The sequence below is a fragment of the Pagrus major genome, chromosome 19 (genome assembly GCF_040436345.1).
Source record: "Pagrus major chromosome 19, Pma_NU_1.0".
Classification (NCBI taxonomy): domain Eukaryota; kingdom Metazoa; phylum Chordata; class Actinopteri; order Spariformes; family Sparidae; genus Pagrus; species Pagrus major.
The window spans coordinates 13,086,567-13,111,683 of NC_133233.1; the positions used below are offsets into that span (position 1 = coordinate 13,086,567).

A 25,117-nucleotide genomic window follows, 5' to 3' on the forward strand; every position below is an offset into this window, starting at 1 on the left:
GTGAGGTTACAGAAATACATGAAGTTCCTGGCTTTGACATGTAGCAAGGCTTCTGTTTGTATGAACTACAACACGCTTTTTATACAGCTGTACTCATCAGATTTGCCATTTGTCAACTTAATACCTTCAACTTGGCCTCCAGAGATAAATTGTATATTTAGTAGAAATTAAAACCCAGTATTTTAACAAAAAAAATGTCTTCATCAGGGCAATGAGCACATCAAAAGATTTAGCTTTTAAAATGTGTTGAATTTTGCATTGACATTCGGAAAGTGCAGCGACTCCCTCTCATTTATATTAATCTATAATTCATCAATATGCTTCTTGCAGGCTTGGGGTATCATAGTGTGTGTGTGTGTGTGTGTGTGTGTGTGTGTGTGTGTGTGTGTGTGTAGGAAGGGGGCCGGATTTTATTTGACTCAAGTGGTCTCTGAGCACATCTTTGCTTTAGTTTAGCTTAGCCTTTGCTATTTGTGTCTGTATAAAGCATTAATATTAGTTTTATGATAAAACTCTGTGAGCTGATATAAAATACAACCCCGATTCCAGTAAAGTTTGGACAATGTGTAAAACCTAAATAAAACCAAATCAAACCAATGATTATAAATCCTGAAAGGTACATACAGGTTTTAGAACAACACATGCGTATACAATGGAGACCTTGAACCGTTGAGCAACTGAAGTTGTATATCAAGCCAGAATGACAATTATTACTGTCCTCAGTTCCCGGATAATTATCGAGTGTTGTGGTAAACATGCCCCTGTCCCAACTTTTTTGGAATGTGTTGCAGGCATCAAATTTAGAATGAGCGCATATTTACAAAAAAAAAATTGCTTGTCAGTTTGAAAATTAAATATATTGTCTTTGTACTATGTTTATTGAATACATCAAAAAGGATTTACAAATCATTGCTTATGGTTTTTATTTACCTTCCCACTTTTTTGGAATCAGGGTTGTACAATAAAACCCCCAAGAGACGATAAAATGACATCAGTTGAGGCAAAAACATCTTACATCAAAACAAACAACTTGGAAAAAATATCCCGAAACAAAACAAACAAACCCAAAACTGAAGCAAACAAACAGACAGCCAGATAATGAGCAATGTGTATGTTCAGGTGAGAGTTAACTGCCGTGTGTGTTGTGACTGTGAGGTGTGTTTGTGTGCGGCTTCCAGTCATGTTTCTTAGCACCTAGTGATTATCAGGAGGAAGCTTCTTCCTCTAACAAGGTGTGTTATTAAAAGAATTGCAAATAATGAGGGCCTCAATGTCTGATTCTTCAACTATCAAGACATTTCATATTGCATTCATGTCAGCATACGCTGGTGTGTATGTAGGCCAAACTTTCTCTCTCTTTCCATAGTTTGTCTGTCCTTCAGTCATTCTTCCTGTTCCTCTTCTTTCTGCTCTCATAAACATGGTTGACTACTATGCTGCCCCCCTGCCTGTTTCAACTCCTCTTCCTATCTCTCCTTTCATATCATCTTCTCTGCTCCACACTTACCCCCTGTGGGATGAATGTGATGACGTTGCAGAGACTGATAGGAATATGCATACAAACACCTGTGTACACACATACATAGAAGCATATTTTCGAGATATGCTGACATGCTGAGCTTCTGTCTGTAAGCAAAAAATACTAAGACAAACAAGGAGACAGAAATGCTTCTAATAGCGTTCACGTCTTTGTGCTCACTCCTTATCCTCCTTTTGTTATTACTGGATTCTCCACAGCCAGTTGATAAATTAGTCAGTCAGTCAATCAATAAATTGTCAGTCATTGACGCAGTAAATTATCTGGCAGTCAGTCAGTAAATTAGCCAGTCTGTAAATTAGTCATGTAGTCAGTCAGTAAATAATTCACTCACTCACTCACAAATACGTCACATCATTAAATCAAGAAAGAAAGTAAATTAATCAGTCAGTCACCAGCCGGTAAATTTCTGGGAAATTAGTCCGTCTGATTCAAGTCAGTCAGATAATGAGTCTTCCTCTTGGATGCAGCTTAACTTTGTCCTCACAGCCAAAAGACAATGACCGCTTAACCTCTGTTCAGCCTGCCAGGCTGAGATAACACTTGGCCAATTAACTCACAACTCCAGCCATACAGATAGAGTGCACATGTGTGAGTATGTGCGCATGTGTGTCTTGATGGGTGATCGTGCACGTCTGTACGTGCATACATGCGTACAAACATGTGTTGAAGCCTTCATGTGTGTCTTCATGAAGGTGCCTGAATTCATAGGGCATATGTATAATCATGCATTGTGTGTGTGTGTGTGTGTGTGTGTGTGTGTGTGTGTGTGTGTGTGTGTGTGTGTGTGTGTGTGTGAGTGTGTGTGCGTGTGCGTGTGCGTGCATGCGTCCGTGCGTGTGTGGTGTGTGTGTGTACTGTCATCTGATTTTCCTGTATATTGCTCTGCAGTTCTTGGCCCTTCCCAGATCACTTAGACTTATTAGAGGTAATATGAGCGAGGGATTTACCACCAGCCTGTAAGGGCTCCTTTGATATCACAGTGATGGATTGGTCTGGGAAGAACATTCAGGTATATAAAGACGTGGGGAAGTTTTGTACTGTTGTGTTTAATATTAGTTGTTTAGAAATATTATTTAAAAGACTGTCAGGGAAATCCAAAAGTATTTTGAGTTTATTGCCCACTGAGTATTTCGGCCTCAGTTTTCTCAGCTACCAGAGAGGATGTAATTGTACACTTCAAGATGATTCGACAGTGGATGTAACACTTACACCAGGACTTTCTGTTGTTATCTACTTTAACTCTGGGGAAGAATTGCATTTGTAAAATTTAGAAGGAGACAGTGACTCACACTGTGCAGCTCTTTAGTGTTGTACACACACACAAAGCATTATGCACATACACGTTTAAATGGAAGAGCAATACATTCTTGTCGAGATGCTCAGTTGATTGAAGTTTACCTTTTATTATGCATGAGGATAAGAAGGCTCCTAGTGTTCTATCGAGTGGATTTTGATAAAATGAATCACATTTCAGCCATGGTTCATTGTCCAACAATCACCTTTGCATCCAAATTGATTCTTTACCTGGAACATGACCTATGGGTTTCGTTCCAGGAGCTCAAGATGATTCAAGTGTAATTGACAGTTTTCATGATGGTCAGGTCATTTCTTACCCCTCGACTGCCGCTCATGTTTGATGAATCTTCACACACAACCTCAGTCAGCACAATCTCCTCCTTCCTCTCATCTCTTCAGCTTCTCTCCTGTCCTCCATTCCTCCACTCATCACCTATTTGCTCTGATCTCTCCTTTATTGGCCCCTCTTCTCAGTCATCTTCATATCCGGTGATCTCACTCTCAAGGGATACTCCACTCGGCTCAGAAACAGGGCAGGAAATAACAGTCAACTACTTCTTGATTACAGTACATATGTTCCAAGAAATTTGAGTGCAAGTGTGAAATAAATTAGAAAAACTACAAAAAGAAATCAAATAAACCCACAGTATCTGTTACAAGCTACTCTCATCCACAGCAATCTACAGTATATTTTGGGGATGACATTAATTTATGTCTTGTCTTGACCCTGTTACATGTATATATAAATGGACTACCTGACTCTGTGGGGGAGCTCCGGTTACTTGTAGGTGATTTAGTCCCTCTTTGTTCTCCATACTCAAACAGCTTTGCCTTAAACTCCCCTTCACCCCAAATGTTATTGCTTCTATCTCCTCCACCCTCTCACTAGCTGAGTTTATGGGTTTCCTATCCGTCAGCATCTCCTGCACTTCTTAATTACTCCTCTTTTCTGTTGCTTCGATCTCTCCAACCACCCATTCTTTGAATGTCAATTCTTTTTTCATTTCCTTCATATGCCAGCCTATTCACCGAAATACCACGAGTCTCCCCTTTTATTGGATTCTCAGCGTGTCTGTATTAATGTCTGTGCGTCAAAGGATTTGCAGTGTGCCCTCTCAAACTAAAGCCTTATGGAGTTATCCAAACCACTCACTAGCTGCACAAGGCAATTGTTTTAAAAGGCAATACAAGGGCAATATTAGTTTGATGTCATGAAGAAGTATATTATTGTGTTGGTTGTATTGATTGTACTGTACCAGTCATTCATAACTATACTCAACATTAATCAGAAATCAGAAATTATATGTTCATATCAGAAATTATATGTTCATGTCATCAAAGCTCAGTCCATCCAAATGCAATTAATAAAACAACTTTTCCAACAAAACTGGCAACAAACAGGAGGATGAGCAGAGAACATAACTTGACCAATATTTTTTTTGTCCCTTTCCTTCATTTTCTCCACACACACCAGGTAAATATGCCATGAGAGATTTGATCCATCGATTACCAGGCAGCAGTAGCAGCAGCAACAATAACGCCACCAGCAGTGGGACCTCCGGGACCACAGGCCCTCCCAGCAAGGCCATGTCAGATGACACGGTAACTGCCATCTGCTGCGCACTGCACGAAGTCATCACCAAGAACATGGAGAATGCCAAAGCCCTGCGTGATGCTGGTGGCATAGAAAAACTCATCGGCATCGCCCGCAGCAAAGGAGACAAGTGAGTAGGCCAGAGTTAGGAGACTGTAGCACACAGTGGCACAATGAGAAGCGCCACATTGTTCACCTCTAACATCACTTGAAATGCATTTGCAAGAGTCCCAAATTGTGTTCAGTAGAAACCCCCAAAGGGTGCTATTAAAAATCTGAGGATAATGACATAACCGTTTATGGAGAAGTATGTCATATGTATTTATAACCATAGAACAGGTTTACCTGCACTGTTGTTGAAGTGGTTATTAAATCATTATGATGATATGTGCTTAACATTCTTCTAGATTTAAGCAGGGATAATTTTATGCTCAGGAAAGGTGAAGGATACTTACTGTAACCCTCACAACATAAGCATTGGTTTCTGACACAGAGGTAAAAACAAAGAGGGAATAGTGCACTTCATGCTACATTGTACGTCCACATTTGTTTGTTTGAGTTGTTCACACATGCCTCGGAGAGAGAATGATGTCCAAAATAATTAAGGGGACAAAATGAGAAATCTCCCTAATGACTTGGAGTAGCTTTTCTTATGCTCAAGTACAACCATCCCTAAATAAACTATCTGTATCCTAATATTGTATGTGAGGGCCAGTAAAAAAGCAAAACAGATACTCACTAATGTATTGTGCTATACCTGTCAGGGCATCCTTCAATAGTGACCAGTGCCTTAATGTGACCGCACATCCATCATTCATAACTGTGCCTGCCTTCCTTGTGACCATTCATCCACAAAAGACAGCTGGAGAACAACAAGGGAAGATGCAGCAGGAAAATAACTCCTGTCACCATTGAGAGACCAAGCAGGGTGTTCTGCCTAGCTGCTATCGCAACCAGGGGGTCACACTGAAGAGTTATCAGATGGAGGTCAAACGTTCATTTATTGTTATGGAGAGAGGCTCAGTCTATTTAGGGAATTGTGCTCAAGGGCACCATTACAGAGAGAGATGAGGTGCTGGAAGAAACCTTCATAAGTGCAAATTTCACAGTGAGTGTAGTTAGCTGCTAATAGCCCACACATCTTCATTTTCTCAGGATAGGTACACTGAGGATAAATGCTCCTTATCAGCAGTGGCATGCTACACTCACACAATTACACACTCTCAGATTGGGAAAATGCCCATTATTGTGCTGTCATAGATAACCACTGTTTACTACCTGGAGCTGAGAAACACAATGAAATGAAAACAGAATTATAAAATATTGGTTTATTATGAACAATAGCTTTGAAACAGTAAATCCTAAAATGCGTTCTGTGTATGGTGTATCTGATATTGCTGTCTTGGTGTTGTTCCCATCATTTCAACTTACTAAAAAGCAAAAAGAAAAAGTCAATTTATGAGCAAGCCGTTGTGCTAAATGGATTAAGTAGAGGAAGCTCACTCAGGAGACTGGGGATCATTCTGTTCACTTATTACTTTTATATTAAGTTCACTTATTATTTTACATTTCTTTTCAGTTTTCTGTCACTGTTTGGTTAAGTTTGGTGAACAAAAAAACTTGGTTAGGTTTAGGAAATCATTGTTTGGGTCAAAATATACCCTTTCAAAACATTAAACACATTTTTGGAAGGATAACTTCTACCATGTACGTATTATCTAGTCATTTAATCATAGTTGCAGAGCTTTTTGACATTAACGACAAAAACGTATTTGGTCAGTTGAAAGCAACACAGCAATATCCAATTGTGCATCTTATCATACAAACAATGGTTTGGAAATCCCCAAAAATGTTTCCTCATTTTCCAAAAGTTTTACCCCGGTGGCTGGAATTAATTGCTTCATTCGAATGCAATGAATAATCATAATCTTGTGATGATCCAAATCCTTGATTGTGTTTGTCCATTTAGATCTGCTTGCACTGCAAAACCATTGACTTGTCACACTATTTTTTCTTACATAAACAATGTAGATTAGCATGTTATTTCATTGGGATCCCTTTATTTAAGTATAACTACAATATATTCCAGTGCATTATTCTTCAAACAGCTTCTGTTGTTTTTCCTGTCAACAAACCATGTTTAGTTTTGATGGACAAATGGAAAATAAGCATGTATTCTGCTTCCCTCTGTATTTGTCTGAAGGTCAATGCTTATGAACTTACTCCTACTTGAGTCATTTTTCAGCTAAGTGAAAGGGAAGGGACCATTAGCATGGCAGAGAGGGTCATTTGAACCTCATCTGGAAACTCTCAGTTTTTGCAAAGGGAAAATCATTCTCTGCTGAGAAGAGCAATGGCCCTCTTACTCTTAAAGCCATCACAAGTGCCACTGGCCTGCACACATCTTGTACAGCTGGTAAAGACAGAGGACAGAATGACATAGCGACATTATCCAAAGGAATGGGATCTGGGAGAAATAACCCTCTTTCTTTCTCTGTGTCTCTCCAGACACTCAGCAAAGGTGGTAAAGGCAGCCTCTCAGGTCCTCAGCAGTATGTGGCAGTACAGAGACCTGCGCTCCCTCTACAAGAAGGTAGGACATAGTACACATACAGTAACTCTACTGTCTAAACATTTGCTCTCTACTTAGTAATGTCATGTGTGGTTAAATATATCTCCTGTTTGAGGAATTGGCAACCCACATTTGATTAGGAAGTAATGTGACGCCCATCTCTGCAAGAACACACTCATTATGTGATAGGTCTACTGTATGCATATTACATAATGAATCAATCACGTTTTTTTGTGGATTTAACTAATTTCATGCTTTTTTATGTTCTAGGCTATTCTGTGGATATTAAATCAAAATGTTGTAATGGTAATTTTAACATTAACCTAAAACAGTATTGTAAAATAGTGCAATGTACCCCAACTTAAGAAATGTACTAGTATATATGGCAAATTGGCCTTGAACAGTGGGATAGGATGAACTATGTAAGGATGAGGGCTTTTTACTTTCACTCAAGTAGGTGTTTCGGACAAATCTTTGTTGAAACTGAAGCAATTGATTACCACACAGGATGCTCAGTTTAAGTTCTCATTTATTCTGAATGGTAAGTTGTCCCTTCTGTATTTGGACAGCTGAAGATTTTGGCCTGGCCTCTATGTTCTTGGATACCCAGCTGAAACTTCACTGGCTGAAATATGTCTTGCTTTCTGGTCAGGACTAATCATTGTCAGGGTTTGCTGTTGTGTCTTAGACTCAGTGTGAAACTCTGTTGGCTTAAGCGGCTGCTGAGCTTAGCTAATACCATCCTGCAATCGACAGCTTAGCCAGACACTGCCAGTGCTTGACACTAGCTACTACTGTCAGTCAGCAGTTTTTGTAGTTTATAGTGTTCACAAAATATACAAATGGGGAACAAATTAAACTATCATATCTATTAGGAAAACTAAGCCCAATGTGAATTTTGTGAGATGCATTTTTTTATTGCAAATCAGTCCATACCACAGCTGTTCCCAGTGGTGTGATATAAATGTAATCTATACAAAGTACATAAAGCTACATGATATATTAACTGAGCGGTAGCTACATTTACCAGCTGCTGGTTCAGTTCCGTGGGCACTGAGGAGGTTGACACTGTAAGCACACTCGTAAAATAAGCTTTAAAGGAAGGATGAGGTAACTGCCAGAGAGTGACGTCCATTTTGTCTTTACATGCCGAGGTAGATCTCAGTGTTATCATATTTATTTAGAAGATGCTGGTTTGAAGGCCGGCCACTGTAGCCAGTCATTAATGGCAATATGAATGGTGTGTCTACATAACTGCTTGAGGCTTTATGTTTTTGAATGTAACCAAGTGTTAAGGTGTGTGGGGGGGCATAGAGTTGCAGGTCCTTTATTTCTGTGTGGCTTTGGGTTGTGTCCTATGCACTTTTGTTGTGTGTGTTGCATGTGTGTGTGTTTGCGTGCGCACTTCCGCCTTGAGGTCAGTCATAACCACGTCCAAACAAAAGAATAATTGGGTTTTGCTGGGCACCCTCACAACTGAGCAACAGTGTTTACAGAGGCAGGAGGATCAATAACTTTGTGTTAGTCACTGGCCTTTTGTTTTGGGGTATTTTTTTCACAAACACACACGCAGGCTAACATCAGTGCCAGTGGTTATTTAACCCATCGTGAAGGCTGAAGGGTGTTAAAACGGCTCGCTTCCAGAGATCTGTAGCACATTAATTCAGTAGCTAACTTTTAGCTCACAGAGAATGGAACAAACAAGCAAAAAGTGAGAAAACCATATAAGGGCGAGAGAAATGCTGATTTGTGTGTGTGCTGCTCACTCACACACACACACACACACAAACACACACTCTTTTATCTCTCTCTGTCCCTCTCACACACATAGAAACTGTTGAAACCCACTTTCTCCTCCCCCGGGTCCTTTGTTTCTTTTCAAATGACAAATACCCGCACGCACTTGCAACTTGATTAAAAGTAATGACAAATGTTCTGGTTCTTTTCACTCGTCAGTAATGAGTGTTGTTGAGTGAATATCTGCCACCAAGGTTATCTGCCATTCAGCGCACTAAAACCTGAGAAGCATGATCAACAAGTTGCAGTGAGATATTTAGAAAATATTAAGTAACACGTTCCATAGAGGTGTCCTTGGCTTTGAATTTGTCTTTTGTATCTCTGTGTAGAGAGAAAAAAGCAGAAAGAAGCTGCTGATGTGTTTGAGCTGCATGTGAATAATATACACGTGTATAATATAATGCTGCACAATGCAACACCTTGTGACAAATGATACTTTTGCGATGCTTCTAATAATCACTTTTAGTTGACTACCTTCTGAAGTGTTAATTTGTTGAAGTGTGCATTTCATTGGCTTATGCTGTATAGTGAAGTGTCTCTCATTTATTTTGTTTTAGACAACTTTGTATTATTCAGTATCGTCCCATATTCAGCTTTTAATGATAAATCTTTGTTGAATGATGTTCAGTGAAACATCAAGAGAGATTATTTGCACGCCGTAACATGATTCACTTCAACAAGTCATTTCATCTTGTGTTATTGTCCTCAAATGATAAACTGCTATTTCCCACTTGAATTTCAAGTATCTGAACTTCAGTTTTCAAAGAGGTCAAACCTCAAACAATCCTGAAACAACAAGAGCGAGCTGTTGTTCTTTAAAGTAATGAGACATATATAAAGAAATATTTTTTGAGGTGTTAATACAGTAGAAGTAAGTGGAAAAAAATAGCTCACCCAAATGACAATTTGTTCCGCCTGTTTCAAGAGACAAACAAAGCATTAGACTCTAACACAGAATAACAGAAACTAACACAGTGATTCCCTGTATGTTGATTTCGGAGTGGGCTCTCAGAGTCCAAGAGTTCTGACTGTTGCTGCAGTCACTTCAGGACAGGCCGCCTCATGGCATCAGCGTGTGCTCGCCTCATCCTGACGACTGTGTCCCTCTCTTCATTCTTCATCCTCTCATCCCCAGTATTACACTGAACAGTATCCCCATGTGGCCCCTTGGAGCCTCATCTGCTTCACACTTCTCTAATCATTGCCACTGGATAGCATTACACTCAACTGGATGGCATAACACTCCAGTGATCAGACATGAAGGACATTGGCTTTACCCGGCAACCAGGCCGTCAAAGGTTGATTCTTTTTTTTCCTGAATAATTCATTTGTTTGTTTATTTTTTACACCAACATTCATTGCCTCAAGGGGCCTTTTTGCCAGACTAGGATTTAATAAAGACAGATATTAAAGGAAGGAAACAATCTGCTCAAGATTGATGGCTGCACATTTTGAAACAGCAAATTGAGTCTTGCATCCGTTTCATTTGATCCGATATGATGTAAACATTAATTCAATGAAAAAAAGACAAATTACTTTTTCACTCCACACCAACAGAAAAAACCTCATCCATCATCTTTAAATTGAAACAAGATATCATCTCTAGTCTGTCCTCTCGTAGCATACACAGTTTCTTCCTAACTCATCCACCTGTACTTCATCATCATATTTGAATAATCAAGATCTTGTAATGCAGTTAAAATGATGTTGTTATCCAGGACAACTTTAATTAAATACAGCACAAACAATTTAGATTTAACTTCACTTTTTTGACACCTTCTAAGCAGTTCAGAAAGTTACGTTGTTGCTTATGCTATACACAGTCCCTCTAAAAATTACTTTGAAAGGTTGACAGACAGCATAGCTTACTATTTACTGCCTAAATTGCATGAACAGAGCCTGTTTAGTGACAAACCAGCCTAATTTTGTAACTGTGGAAATTGTTACGTTCAAGGATCCACACTCTGACTTTATCACCCAAGTCCAGAGCTCGAAATAAGTGACTTTACTGCTAGTATCCCTGCGTTACGTATTAGGTCATGGGTGTTGCAAAAATCCTGTTAGCCTCCAATCCAAACATGGATTAGCATACATTTTAGACGAAAGTGGAGTTGGGTGTCTCTGCAAAATGTTTTTGAGCAGAGGGGAAGAAAGAGACAGTGGCAAAGCAGGAGAAAGAAAGAGTGAAGTGAGAGAAGAAAGTGAGGTGAATTCTTGAAATTTTCACAGTTTGAAAATGTGTGTGTGTGTGTGTGTGTGTGTGTGTGTGTGTGTGTGTGTGTGTGTGTGTGTGTGCGTGTGCGTGTGTGTGTGTGTGGTTTTGGAAAGAGGAGAAAAGTGTTGGGTCAATGATGAGTCAGTTTTAGCCATGTTGGCAAAGACTTGTTTGCTTTGAAGTCTTGAAGTAATGAGAGCGTTTTCAAACACACTTTTAAACTGCATAGAAGTTACGGGTACGGGTACCGTGCATGTTTGTTTCTGTGCAAGTTTGTGTGTCTTTGAAAATGTGTATTTTTGTCAAACTGCGGTAAGAAGAGTTAATCACTTCCTACAGCAGTGCCATGGGAGCAGTGAGAGGGAGGGAGGAAGAAAAGAGAATTGCAACAGAACGGGGGGCTGGTCTGCCCAGCAGTTTTTGAACGCGCTAAAATGAAAAGTTGAGGGCCCATAAATAAACAGTAACTCGGTATGAAAATAGCATCTGAGATGACTTGAAAGATCAGTGGTGCAGCAGTCATGAATAAACCAAAGCTGAAATCTGTTTGTAGCAACACTAGCACCGACTTTAGGATAAATCATGTATAATAGTCTCCAGAGTGTGGTAAAACTCTACTTTTACCCAATTTTATTTGGATTATTTGACAGGATGTGTCCTCATTCGGTGTGTGTCTATGTGTGTGTGTGTGTGTGTGTGTGCGTGCGTGCGTGCGTGCGTGCGTGTGTGTTTAGTGTTTCATCTACAGATCCTGGGAGGGACACCATAGGTCATCTTTTCAGTAAACAACAAATGTGCAGTACTGTTCGACAGGGGATTTCTGTCAAAAGCAAGAACTTGAAACATGGTCACTTTGTAAATAAACCCATCCTTAATAGGACTACAAGGACTAAATTCTCTCTTTAACTCACCGAAGCATATGCACTCGCTCTCTTGCACACACACGAGCTAAACACTGAATTTAATACTGTGTATTCACACTGTTACACTTTGTCATATCCCTGTTCAGTGCGTAATTTCTGTTGGGCTGCCGTGCCTCATTTCTTGATTAATGATCTAGCTCAGGCACTTAATCAGACACTCTCTTTCTCCACACACACTCATTCAGGCACACACACACATATCATACTCATATCACACACATACATCACAAACTAACACAAATCACTAAAACAGATACACACACTTGTATGACAGATGGGGTTGAGGGTCAGAGAGATGCTGTGTTTGTCACTCGAGTGACAGATTTACAATATGTTCCAGGGATGTGTAATTCACAGTGTGGGTGTGTTTGTGTGATATGAGTGAGTGAGAAATTGATGTGTATGTGTGAGGTCACTGATTGCACAACCTAGTCCTCTGCAGGATCGTTGCACACATAACACTCAGGATGTTCCTGGAAATAAAATTAATACATTTGAGGGAAAAGTGCCACAAAGTTTATGCACCAAAAATGTTCTAATTTGTCACTGACAAAGCTGGTAAAACTGTTAAAGTGTGATCATCTGATTGTAATGAAACAAGCAATTGAGTCTCACAATTTGAGTCACAATAAAATCCGCACTGATGTTCACCTGTATTAGACAGCGAGAGACAGAGAGAGAGGAGATGGGAGGGTGTTGAGATAGCCTCCGTCAGTGTAGAGGCTAACAACAGTGCTTTAGGAAGACACAGAGGAAGAGCTGCAGCACACTCCTACACTATTCTGAGCCATTGACAATAAATGCAACAGCAGAGTAAAGGTCAATTTCTAAATCCACAGAACCTCAAGCAAGCAAAATAAAGAATGCAAAGGTCAGAGGCAGATTATTCCTGTGATGATAGATAGCTCATGTGTGAATAAAGCACTCGCAGCTGTAACTCTGAGAGTGAAATGAGTGAGAGAGAGAGAGAGAGAGAGAGAGCGAGGAAGGATTGAAGGCCTGAAAAAATGACAATGTTCAGTGGTCGCTGAGGCCCAGAGGGGACCCACCACTCATCATGTGTAACCTTTTACAATTTTTGCCATAATTGCTGTCTGGCATGAGCGCCGCCAGACACACACACACATACACCTCATTTGTCGGGGCTGTAATCGCTTTTTACCTCGGAGTCCCACGACCTTCAACTAAGCATCCAGTGATGGTGAGAGCAACAGGCAGAATGGTTGCCTAGCAACCGTCTCATTTTTTACAGTAGGAGCTGGAAGGAGAGTTCGAGGCTGTGAAAGAGAGAGAGGGGAGCTGGGGTGTAAAGAGAAGAGAAAACAGGCAAGACAAGGAGAATAGGTGCACTACATGGAGCTAATGTTGTTGTTGACATGTCGTTAGCTCACAGTATAAGACTTCAGAGTACAGGTTTGCACTGAGCAGCATTGGACCTCAGATATGGTGCAAAAAAAACTTGCCACTGTCTGATTTGGTCCCACATGAAATTTTGATGTTGATGTAATATTTATTGAACCTCCTAAACCTCACTGACTGGCTGCCCGGCTCGACATTACAGACTAATGCTGTGCAGCGGATCATTGTTTAAACCAACAGAACTTACTTTAAATTCAAGTGGTTTTCCCAAAAGTTTCCAAAGATGCCAATTTTGTCAGGCTTTTGTTCCAATATATTCAAGAGAGGGCCGACATTTCTACAGCGGTATCTCCTAAACGCAGCTAACTCTAGAATCTAGCTGGATAAATAGCACCACAGGTGAGAGGGAAAATACATTTGTTTTCCTGGACCCCATTTGTTAGCCACACAGATCACACACATCAGTCTACAACAGACATTCATTATTCAGTATTCAGTGACTGTTTATCTGAGCAGCATGACAGTTTGACAGTGTCCAAGTGTGCAGAGGCCCAGTGTTCCATAAGACGGTTCCATGGTTTAAGATGAAATGTGTTGGGGGGGGGGGGGGGAATCCAGCTTCCTATCAGTCCTCAGTGCTGTGCCAGAAAATGGGAGTCAGGGGAGGACATGGGACGGTGCTCACTCCAGCCCACTCTCCTCTCTTTCTGCCTTTCCATTTGCACCCCTCCCTTTCAGTTACCTCTCTCCTCCTCTTGCTATCTTTACCCTCCTGTCATTACTCTCCCTCCATCGTCCTCCCTCCTCCTCCTCGCTCTCATTACTTTCTGTCATCTTTTGTCTCTCTCAGCTTCTGCCCTGTCCGTCCCTCCTCCCTTTCTTTCTGCCTCATCTCCTCCATATCTCAGTCGTCTCGTGTTCCTCCCGTCCGTCTCCTCCTCTCCAGCCCAAATGTATTGGAGTGATTCACCTCTCATCGTTGTACTCACAGTCAGCGGAGTCTAACCAGTTTCCCACAGTCGAGCTGAGGCCCACAGACAATAAAGCTATGATGGAACATGCCTGCATTATCTTTTTATCATCTGCTTGCATTTTGCTTTCAGAGGTAGCCAATTATCTTAATGCTAAATTGAATTTTGTTCCAGCTCTGTGATTGTTGTTGACTCTCATAATCCATTTTTATGAAAAGGGCTTTACTCCAGTCACTGCTAAACTAATACAGATACAAAGTCATTGGCTTGGCAGTAATTATGCTCATGCAGTTGTTAGTTGTATTATTTTTTTCTACAAGGACAGTGGGATGTTCACTAAGCCCAGGCTTTATGCAAGTTTATTAATTTTTGTTGTGTGGATGGTTGTATGTGCACATGTGGGTGTTGTGTGTCATTGTCCAGAATACATTTTTGACTCGTAAACTCCTGAAATCCAATATTGAAATACAGTTTCTCACACAAGTGTTAATTTTTCAATAAAACATGTAAACAGAAGTTTACACATTACTGCTTTTTGTGACAGGCAACCAAGGACAAACTTTTCCACTTGAGCATTATACAGTCAGTGTGATCCCTTCTGATCTGTTCTAAATTATAAATATTTCATTCATGATGTACTATATACAAAATTGTATGCGAGTGAGTCCTTAGCTTGTGTATCATAGTAAGGTTCTCGCAAATCGCCTAAATCTGTAGCTTTAAACAGTTCTTCTCTGCTTTTAAAAGAGTATCTGCTGTAAAAGAAAAAAAAAGAAGAAAAAAAAAAGAAAAAGGGTACACAAAGGATGTTATCTCTTTTGTAGTCCACAAAACATTTCTGGAGTGTCACACAATGTTGCAGAATTCTCCTAGGCAACTGAAGTAGCCAAAACAAATGGCTCCATACAACTCGTCCATGGTAATTCAAGTCTCCAGAAGCCCGGAGATCCCAGATTGATTTGAAAATACATTATTTACCAACTTTTTGATGTCAAAATCTTCACTACAGCTAAAAGTGTTTGCACAGACCCTATCTGTGTTCCCCATATCTTCCAGTTGTTCACAAAAATGCTGAAATGCTGTTTTGCTGTGAAGCTCCAGAAATGTTTTGTGAGTCTTCACCCAACCTTGCATCAGCATGGGGGTGAGTAGATAAAATGACTGAATTTTCCTTTTTGGTTGAACTTATTCTTTAAGACTGAACCAATGGTGAAGCCATTGTTGAGGGCCACTTCTCTTCTCGGCCTACTGCACACTTACAAACTTCATCCTTGGGATTGTTTTAAGAAAAAAAAATTCTCTTTTCCTCCATTGGGAGTTAAAAATCCACTCATCTGAGTGTTTCAAAGTGAAAGATTGTTGGATGCTAGCACAAAACAAGTTTAAAAAATATGTTATCCTTCTGTATAAGTAATGAGACGACAGTATCCTGATTACAAAAACAAGTAATTCTTGCCATGTATCAGTTAATTTAAAGCGCACATCACCTAGAGAGTCTATGTACACTTTACAGGTTAGTATAATACAACAACAGAAAATAAAACACATGATATTGTATGTAAAAATACATATACACACATGTAGAAGTGTGAATATCACAGCAGAGATCAAACATTATAATTGTATCAGTATTAGGGTATCCAGACTACTTGACAAAACATGAAAAAAATATCATCTCTGTCACAAAAACACAGATGGCCCATATACTAAGTGTTAGAAATGTTTAAAGGGAAGTGACTGTAGACCCCTTTTGGACTCATCTTTGTATAATGTTAAATAATAATAAAAATCCCAAACTTCTCACCGACTTAATATTGGATTTTGTGTTTGTGCACTGCAAACGGTAACCAGTTTCTTCTTTTCTTTGTGTGTGTTTGTTTTGCAGGACGGCTACTCCCAGTATCACTTTGTGGGCTCTGCCTCAACGATAGAGAGAGACAGACAGAGGCCCTACTCCTCCTCACGAACCCCCTCCGTCTCTCCCGTTAGGACGTCCCCAAATAACCGCTCCGGTGAGGAACACATGAGATTATGTGTGTTTTAATGTGCCGGTGTGTGTGTGTGCGTTTCCCTTCTTGACCACCAGTTTCAGTTTAAGACCCTCGGACTAAGGACAATTTTTCCAAGTGAGACCTCTCCTAAAAGAAGCCCTTTTTTTAATTTAGAGCTGAGATTAAATTTTGTCTAAATTTAGGTTTGTGTAATCTCAACTGGCAGGATCAATGGGTTCTTGAGAAGTTCAGCTGCAAAAGTTGTGAAACTATCATCTCCTCAAAAACGGAAGGAGGAAATGAGACCAGAGCTGATGGTTATTTTGTTCTAGATTTGGTTAAGTTATAAATTCTTGTGATCATATAACATTTGTGACAAGAGGTCCCCCGTATCTCGTTCTTATGAAATGAATTTAGTCCGGCAAAAGCTGCAATGACAAAACTAAGCATGTACATACGGTATGTGCACGTGTCTGGACATGAGTACAACCAGAAGGTACAGGACACACATGAGCTAATGAGTTATAATTTAGACATTAGCCACTAGTGTCAACATTTACCAGTCGATCAGTCTTTACACCGGGGTTAAATAGCCGTTAGCGTCTGCCACCCACAGGCTTTCATGCTGTAAAGTATGATTACCATTAGCCTTTAGCTTGAGCCCACTGGCCTTCATGCTTAGCAAAGGGCGCATTAGCATTAGCTGTTAGCATCAGTAGTAGAAGAGCCTTTAGCTGTTCTTTCTCCACACCGGGCTTAGCTGGCTGATGAGGCAGAAAAGTACTTTTCCTTCCTCTCAGCTTAGAGAGGTCTTCAAGGACCCAGCTAAGGGAGGGAGAGAGAGAGACAGAGGGGGTGAGAGTGGGAGAGAAAAAGTGTGTTTTTGTGTATGTGTGTGTGCGTGTGTGAGAGAGAGAGAGAGAGAAGGGAGACAGAGAAAGAGGGGGGGTGAGATAAACAGAGACGGAGATAAAGAGAAAAGCAAGGAGGCAAGAAGAATTAGGGATTGAGGGATGGTTAATGCAGTGAGGAGGAAGTGAAGGAGGAGGATTTGACTTTGGCCAGCGACATTGAAAATAAGGAGTTTTGAGATGATTGTCCATAGACAAATTTGTGAGTTGTACAATGGAGGAGGTGGGGTAAATGGAAAATGGCTGGAAATGACTCCCATCTTCTCCCCCGCTCCTCCCCTCTCTATACTCCTCGCCTTTGCGTTTGTCCGGCCCTTCTAGTTCACCCATTTTATTCTACTCCTCTTTACGGTAATCCTACTTTCTTCTCACCTCTCCCTCTGATCTTGCACTCTTTACAGGCTGCCTCAACACGCACATGCACTCTCACACATACACACACACCCACATGCATCTGTATCTCCTCTCTGCATATGCTCCAGACTGCAATCCGGCCCCTTAGAGATGGATCAAAGTAGAAGGAGTAATGATGGCGTGCAGGCAGAGAGAGAGAGAGAGAGAGAGAGAGAGAGAAAGAGAGTGGTAAAACTGTGAAAGAGATAGAGACGAGCCGGGGAGGTTGCAGGCTGCGAAGGATGGCAGAGAGACAGAGGGAGATACAAAGGGAGAGAGAGACCTTTGCATCCATCAAGGCCCCCACGGGGTCCTGCTGTGTTTTGCGCTGATAGAACGAGTCTCCCAGGCTCCCATATCCAGCAGGTGAATATCCAATAGTGACGGCACTGTCTCTGGGGGTGCCTGTGACAGGTTTGAGCACCCACCTTAATAGAAATCTGCAGCAGAGGTGTCAAATGCTAATAATTAAATACCAAAACATTATAAAAGACTGTCTTCCTCTGCTTTTCTTGATTTACAAAATTTGGGGAATTTCATTTACCCCAACCAAAGGTCCCTAATCAAATGTACGTACCTTTGCTTTTAATGTCAAATATTGAAGTGTTGGTTCAAAAAAGTATTCCTTTAGTATTCAAATAGATAAATTGAGATTCCAAGGCACTCGAAAAACCACTTAAAAAGTCTTTAATCTGTTTGGCTGGTCATATTTTGCAAGTGTTTTGCCCAGCTGCTGTTATCAGGGTGTACTGTAGGAGAACAGCGAAAGAGAACAAAGGCTTTTTTATACTGATTTTTTGGCGTGCCTTACATCTCCTTTTTGTTGAAATTGTTTGTGCTTATGCAACTGAGAGTGGTGCTTTCTGTTAAATGTGTGTGTGTGTGTGTGTGTGTGTGTGTGTGTGTGTGTGTGTGTGTGTGTGTGTGTGGTATTGATGCATGTGCACGTTCTCTCAAGTATCTACAGTCTGCAATTCTCAAAGGTGGGATCAACAGCTCCAAACAGCTTATTTTTAGAATGTCCTTCACTTGTGAGGGTATACATTATATATAACATATACTGTATGTATGGTGGATAGTTACAGGAATGTTTAGCTAAGCCGACTGGGCTGATACACAGGTACGCAGGATTCTGGCAATTCAGTGTGCCAAGATAACAGGGACTGAGTAAGCACTTTAAGTTTGCTTTAAGGGGATTACATTGTGACATGCTTAGTGTGTGTGAGAGAGAGAAAGAGAAGGGGAAAAAAACCACTGCATGTACAGTCTGTGTGCTGGATCTGTCCTTGACTGTGCATGTGTGATTATGTATGGCTACACACAGGCATATGTGTGGGGATGCATTCACGTGTGGAAAATAGATCTGCTCTCAAAGCTTGAGAAAGTGACAGAAATAGAAAAATTGTGAGGTTTGAAGACGTAAAATAGATTTGACATTGAAGTTGTTGGAAGAAAAAGTTGTCCATAAATCTCAGCTGCACTGGGAAGTAAACAGTAAAAAACACACATAAATAAGATTGTAAATTGGTGCGAGGCGAATCATAATTGTATTTCTTGTCAAATAACCACTAAACGAGCGGCTGTGATAAGCTGACTCCACGCCTCTCATCAGTTACACTGCTTGCTGCGATTGATTGTCTGAATTGAGAAAATGTGTGCCAGATGTGAATTTGATATTCAAATAATGTATCCAAAAACAAGTGTGTGCGTATGTGTGTGTGAATTCCCAGAAGCCCTTCAACATGCTGGAGGTGACCCTTGATGCCGACAAGCTAAATGATGAATAATGACTCTGCACCTTGAAAGAACAAGACACACACACACAAATATAAGCATGCCGAGTGTGAAGGCACATGCTGTTCTGGGTTTATTGCTCATTATTTTGTGTGTGTGTGTGTGTGTGTGTGTGTGTGTGTGTGTGTGTGTGCGTGTGTGTGCGCGCGTGTGTGTGTGCGCGTGTGTGTGTGCAGCGAGCGCTCCAGCCTCCCCCAGAGAGATGATGAGTCTGAAGGAACGCAAGATGGACTACGATTCCACGGCAACCAACGCTGGTTTCCATAGCAACAAAGGAGAGCACACATCCCGGAAAGATGGCATGGCAGGTGTGTATGTGTGTGTGTGTGTGTGTGTGTGTGTGTTTGTGATGAAGAGACAAGGAATAATTAAATGATTCTATTTTATCCCTCTCTTTATCTTTATTTCTCTTCTTTAAACTTTCCTTATTTCTCCTCACGCCTCTGTCTTTTTGTTTGTGACCCCGCACTATTTTCCTTCTCTTCCTCCTATTCCTCCTTTGACTTTTTTCTCTATCTTTTTCTGTTCAGTATCTTTTAACATCTCCTCTCTATCTTTTTTCTGTTCAGTATCTTTTAACATCTCCTCTCTCTGTATTTGCTTCTTCTTCTTCTTCCTCTCGCTCTTCCATTGTCTGTGATTTCTCTTTTCTGTTACTTTATTCCTGCTCATTTCTTTTTTCTCTTTCTCTCACAATGTTCTCTTGAGGCCACAAAGGACAGACTAATTGCCAAACTTTTAAACAGACTGCAGAAAGATTTGGACTCTAATTAGCTGATATTTGACGAAGCCAATTGTGGAATTTCCCACGGTTTTGTTGGTCTTTGAATTATTATTATTATTAGCAGCAGTAGTGGTTCTAGTTATCTTTATCATTCATTCACTTTGAAGTGCTGTCTTTCTCATTTCTTTCTTTATTTGTCCATCCAGTTCAAGTATCCTGCGGGACATCTACGTTGTTCCGAAACTCATACCTGACGGCCAGCGATGATATCAAGCAAAACCAGGTGAGTTAAAATACTCTATAAATGTTCTACATACTTTTTTATGTACACAAAGTCACACACCAGCGCAGCAGGTCTTAGCAGTGCATGTGTGTCGCCAGGGCTCTCATTAATTGGCATATGCTGTCATGACAAGGTGGTTATTAGGGGAGATAGCAGCCTGATAGAAGGCACACACGCACACACACACACACACACATAGACACTATGTCAAACCACTGCAAACTGAAACCACACCCAACTGGCAATTAAAATGATTACCTCAGTTGATTGCACAAACTATTTGCTTCTGTTTAATGACTCTGCTGCTGAAGAGGGAGGGCTAACAGAAAGCATCATAGCCATTGACTAGGAAGATGAGAAGTGCAAATTTTCTTGATCAACTGTATTACATTTATAATTAATGCTAGTTCTTTTATCCTGATACAAACTTTAGTTTTTCCACTGGCCGTTAAAGTAAATAACTAAAAATGGTGTGTGAGTTGAGGGTTTTTACACATATGACTGCATTTTCAGACACACATCTACACACAAACACACACATACAACCAGCCTATGAGAGTTACAATGGTAGAGATAAATTGTCCCCTTCAGTACCTGCATGTAATAGAGAATTCACAGCATGAGCCCCTTCCCAAGTGATTCCTATCTGAGCCTTTTTACCCATACCTGCCTGCCTTTCAAACCCTTATTCTCCATGTGCTCACTCTCTACCTGCCACTCTCCTCTCCTCTCCATCTCTCCACCTTTATCTCCTCTTTTCACTCCGCTCCCACTACTCACATTTCCATGACTCTCCATTCTTGCCCGCTGCATCTCACCCCCACCTACCACTTTCCCGACACTTCCATCGCTCCCCCCACTCAGGCTCCGACCCAGCCCTGCGTCGTGCCCCCACAGCCCCAGCAGGACAGCCCGTCAGCCGTGCTAAAAGACTACGAACCCTACCCTCCCCCTCCTTCCTTCCCCCAGCCTCAGCCGCCACAGCCTCCGCCTCACAGCCAGAGCCGGAGCTTTGATGAGGTCTACTACGAGGACCAGGGACCTCCACCTCCTCCATCCCAGCCACAGCCGCAGGTCCAGGCACAGGCCCAGCCTCAGGCCCAACCCCAGCAGCCTCCGAGCACTGCAGGACCGCCCCGAGACCCGCGGGAAGACCTGCGCATGCACCTGGGCCTCAAATCCACTGGCAACTACGTAGACTTCTACTCGGCCTCTCGGCCATACAGCGAACTTAACTACGAGACTAGCCACTACCCGGCCTCGCCTGACTCCTGGGTCTAGTTAGACTATGATGATGGGGGGGCAAGTGCGAGTCTGTGTGTGCGTGTGTTAAAGGGATTATTTTTGCAAGCGATCAACAGCAGATTAACACAAAGTGACAGCCAGTGGCATGTTGAAGCGGAAACTTGTAGCCAGTGGCAGGAAATTTGTGTTCTCTAAAATAAAGGGGAAGACAGAGCTAGATGGGGTTACGAAGTGAAGTCTGGTCGAGTGACAAAGAGAGACTGTGCATGTGCATGCCGACATTTTCCTTTTTTTTTTCCAGACCGCTTTATTTCTTCAGAGTCAGCTCCATTGCACCAGTGAGTGGAAAAGGTGGGAGTAGATATGAAGAAGTGTGTTTGAGAAGGTGAGAGAGGAGTGGGCAGGGGAATATAGGAGGAAGAGAAGTGAGAAAACAAGCAGGTACAGAGAGTACGCAGAGGCCTAAAGAGGAAGAGAGAGATTGGATCAAGAAATAATAGGCAGTGGATGAAGTTGAGCTCTTAGTCTGTAGGAGCAGAAAGTGGCCTGACCTTTTGAAGACAGAGGGAGGAAGAAAGGGGAGACAAAGATGACATGAGCGTCCTTGAGGAGGTCAGGAGGAATAAAAGCACAGAAAAAAGACGAAAGCACATCAGGCACAAGGCAAGAAGTGGATGTTTACCATTTCAACTGAGTGACACACGTAGCACAGCTTTTATCCCCTCTTTTTTGTTGCAATGGCCTTGCCGCCTACAGAAGCTACTGAATTTGTTTTCCAAGAATGTCATCTTCAACAGACTTCTTTTTTGTCATCATTCTTTTACATCTTTTTTTATTTGTACTTTTCTAAATTTTTCTCTTTCAAAAAAGCATTTTTATTTTCTGTGTACAGTTAAAAGGTGATATAGTGTGTATATTACACATGTTTTTGATGGGGCCACTTATGAAATTATGATTTTTTTCCATGACTGACTACTGACTAAAAACAACAAAAGCAACAAAAATAAGTGAAATGTGAACAAAAGAAGCAGAAAAGACAGACATCGTCAGGATGGATGTCAGCAGACACCTTTGTTTTGCCCTTTTCCTAGCCAGAGAGGAAACCCCTGCAGTATTTGTGTTCTCCATCGAGTGAATTTTGTTGTGGACACGCTCAAATGTCAAGAGCAGTTCAAGGCTGCCAGAGCATCAGATTGGCATAGCAGCATCGACTCCAGAGTCCCCAACAACAACAAGTGCTTTTTCACTGCCTAAAGAATATATGTGTATGTTTTAAAGCACACTCTCTGTCTCTGGAAAGGGTTGTCTTTTCCTTTTGGGGAGCTGATATGTTTGACCATGTCAACTTTCAGTGGTTACTCATCATCACTTGTGCATAGTACCTGGTCTGTCCAACAAGAGCCACCGTGAACATTGTACATCTCAGTGTACAGTAGAGATAAAGAGAAAGAGAGAGACATGACATTGTGCCAAACTTTGACACCTCATGGGCCAGTCCTAGAGGACTTTCAAGGGACATTCTGTCGAAGTTTACAGACAATGACCGGATGACTCCCTCTGCTGTTTGTAACTTTTATTTTCTTGTGTTTTGATCAGGTGAAGCCGTACTTATTGCTGGGGATTATGAGTTACATCTCCCTCCCATAGGTGTACAGACCTGCCTCTCTGTGTTGGCTGAGCATGTATGGGCGTGCGTGTGTGGAGACGTGTGTGTGTGTGTGTGTGTGTGTGTGTGTGTGTGTTTGTGTGTGTGTGTGTGTTTGCGTGCGCGTTTGTGTATGTGTGCATGTATGTGAAAGAATGCGTGGCCCGTGTGTGTACACGTAAACTTGAGCGAGCGTATCTATGCATGCATGTGTGTAGTAGTGTGTGTATGCCCTCTGTTGCGTGTATGTGTGTGTGCGTTCCTGTAAAAATCAGTGTCCAAACAAGGCATTCCTACTGACAGTTTGTCCAGTTTTACAACATGAAAAACCAAGGTAAAAATCACTAGAATGAATTGTTGATATAGAATGACAAATCTATGAATATATGAATATAAATATAAATATATATATAATTTTTATGTGCAGATGTCAGTGTCACTAAATGCAACAAATGTTCGCAGAGAAAAAATGATTATGTGGTGTACAACAGGACTCTTGTTCACTTGACCTAAACGTGAAAGCTGCTGATCAGGCCCCCTCCCTCTCAGATCCATCCCCCCTCCCTTTCTTCCCCAATCAAGACAAAAGAGAAATCCCACCTGAAGATGCTCAGGCTCTGGTGCGAGTTGTGTGTTATTGTGTGTCCATGCTTCTTAGATGACCCTGCTGAGAGAGGACCGTACTTGAACACGAGGAAAAATAAAAAGACTCTTTGCAATCAAACACTATGGTCTCCACTATTGTCATCTTTAACAAATGAGGTTTCCGACAGAGACGTCCAGTTCTTTCTTGAATTAGCCACTCTGTCAGATGTTTTCATCACATGTATTATAAAGTGTTTGGTGAAAAAGTGACGGTGTGGGTTATACTAAATCACTTTGATGTGTTTTAGATTAATTCACTTGTTTGCTCTCTCTCTTTCAGTCTGTCTTTTGTTCAAAAAGGTTTCAGGGGGCTTTGAAGATCTAACAGATGTCTGGTGTCAGAACATTTTCCTTCCCACAGCCTCCTGTAGGTTTCTGAGCGAGACTTTTAAAACAGGGGAAATAGTAGTAACAGGTAATGAAGTTGCTCACATATCCACTCAGGTAAAACCAAGAGAAGCTTACTGAGGACAAATAAATTTTTAGAAAATAGCAAATGTAGTAAATATATAATTGATGTACAATGGGATGGTGTACAGAAACATGAATGAATGCCTCTATCAAAGCAATCCCATACAGTAACTCTGTAAAAAAAAAAAAGCCTTAGAAAGCTTTGAATGACGAATTTCAAAATTTCAGAGTGTTTTTTCAACATCTGTTTTGTTTACTAGACAAAGTTTTGAAAAGGTTCTTTGTTGTTAAAGTGTTTACTCATCCAGAAGGAAATAAGCTCTGTGGCAAACAAAGATTTATGAAACATGTTTTGTTCTTCAGGATAATCTCCACAATTTAACACCACTTTTATGAATTTTGAAGTGGAAATCCAATCGCCTGAAGTAAAAAGCCAGCATTATTACACCGTGGTCACATGACATCGAAGTCACCCCAGCTGATCTTCAGTGTTCGGCGTGGTGACGGTTAATGTTCTCAACAAATTCTGTTGTCTCATTAAGCCACTTCTGCCTTTTTTAAGACCAATGAAAAGCTCCAGAATTAATGTGTGGGGTATTTACTGACGTATTCTGTGTCGTGGAACAAATCATTAAAATCTTTTAAGATTGTGTTGACCACAGACCGTTTTTCAGGCATCTCACAAAAAAACCTATTGACTTGGAGATGAGGGAACCAGAAGTGCAGAAATGCTCGCTTATTTCAGGATGTAGGACTAATTCCTGCAGCATTCTTTGAAAGACGGCATCAAGTTGCATTATGGGAAGTG

At 41.1% G+C, this 25,117-nt stretch overlaps 1 protein-coding gene across 1 annotated transcript in view; it reads left to right on the forward strand.

Annotated features, from left to right (window-relative positions):
* Positions 1-23,956, forward strand: part of ctnnd2a (catenin (cadherin-associated protein), delta 2a) — a 252,245-nt gene extending 228,289 nt beyond the window's left edge. Inside the window, exons 20-25 of the mRNA XM_073488891.1 lie at positions 4,311-4,560; positions 6,939-7,023; positions 16,153-16,279; positions 19,533-19,664; positions 20,287-20,363; positions 21,228-23,956. Of these exons, the coding sequence (XP_073344992.1) occupies positions 4,311-4,560; positions 6,939-7,023; positions 16,153-16,279; positions 19,533-19,664; positions 20,287-20,363; positions 21,228-21,644 (1,088 nt within the window). The 3' untranslated portion in view covers positions 21,645-23,956. The remainder of the gene's footprint in view (positions 1-4,310; positions 4,561-6,938; positions 7,024-16,152; positions 16,280-19,532; positions 19,665-20,286; positions 20,364-21,227) is intronic.
* Positions 23,957-25,117: the final 1,161 nt, after the last annotated feature.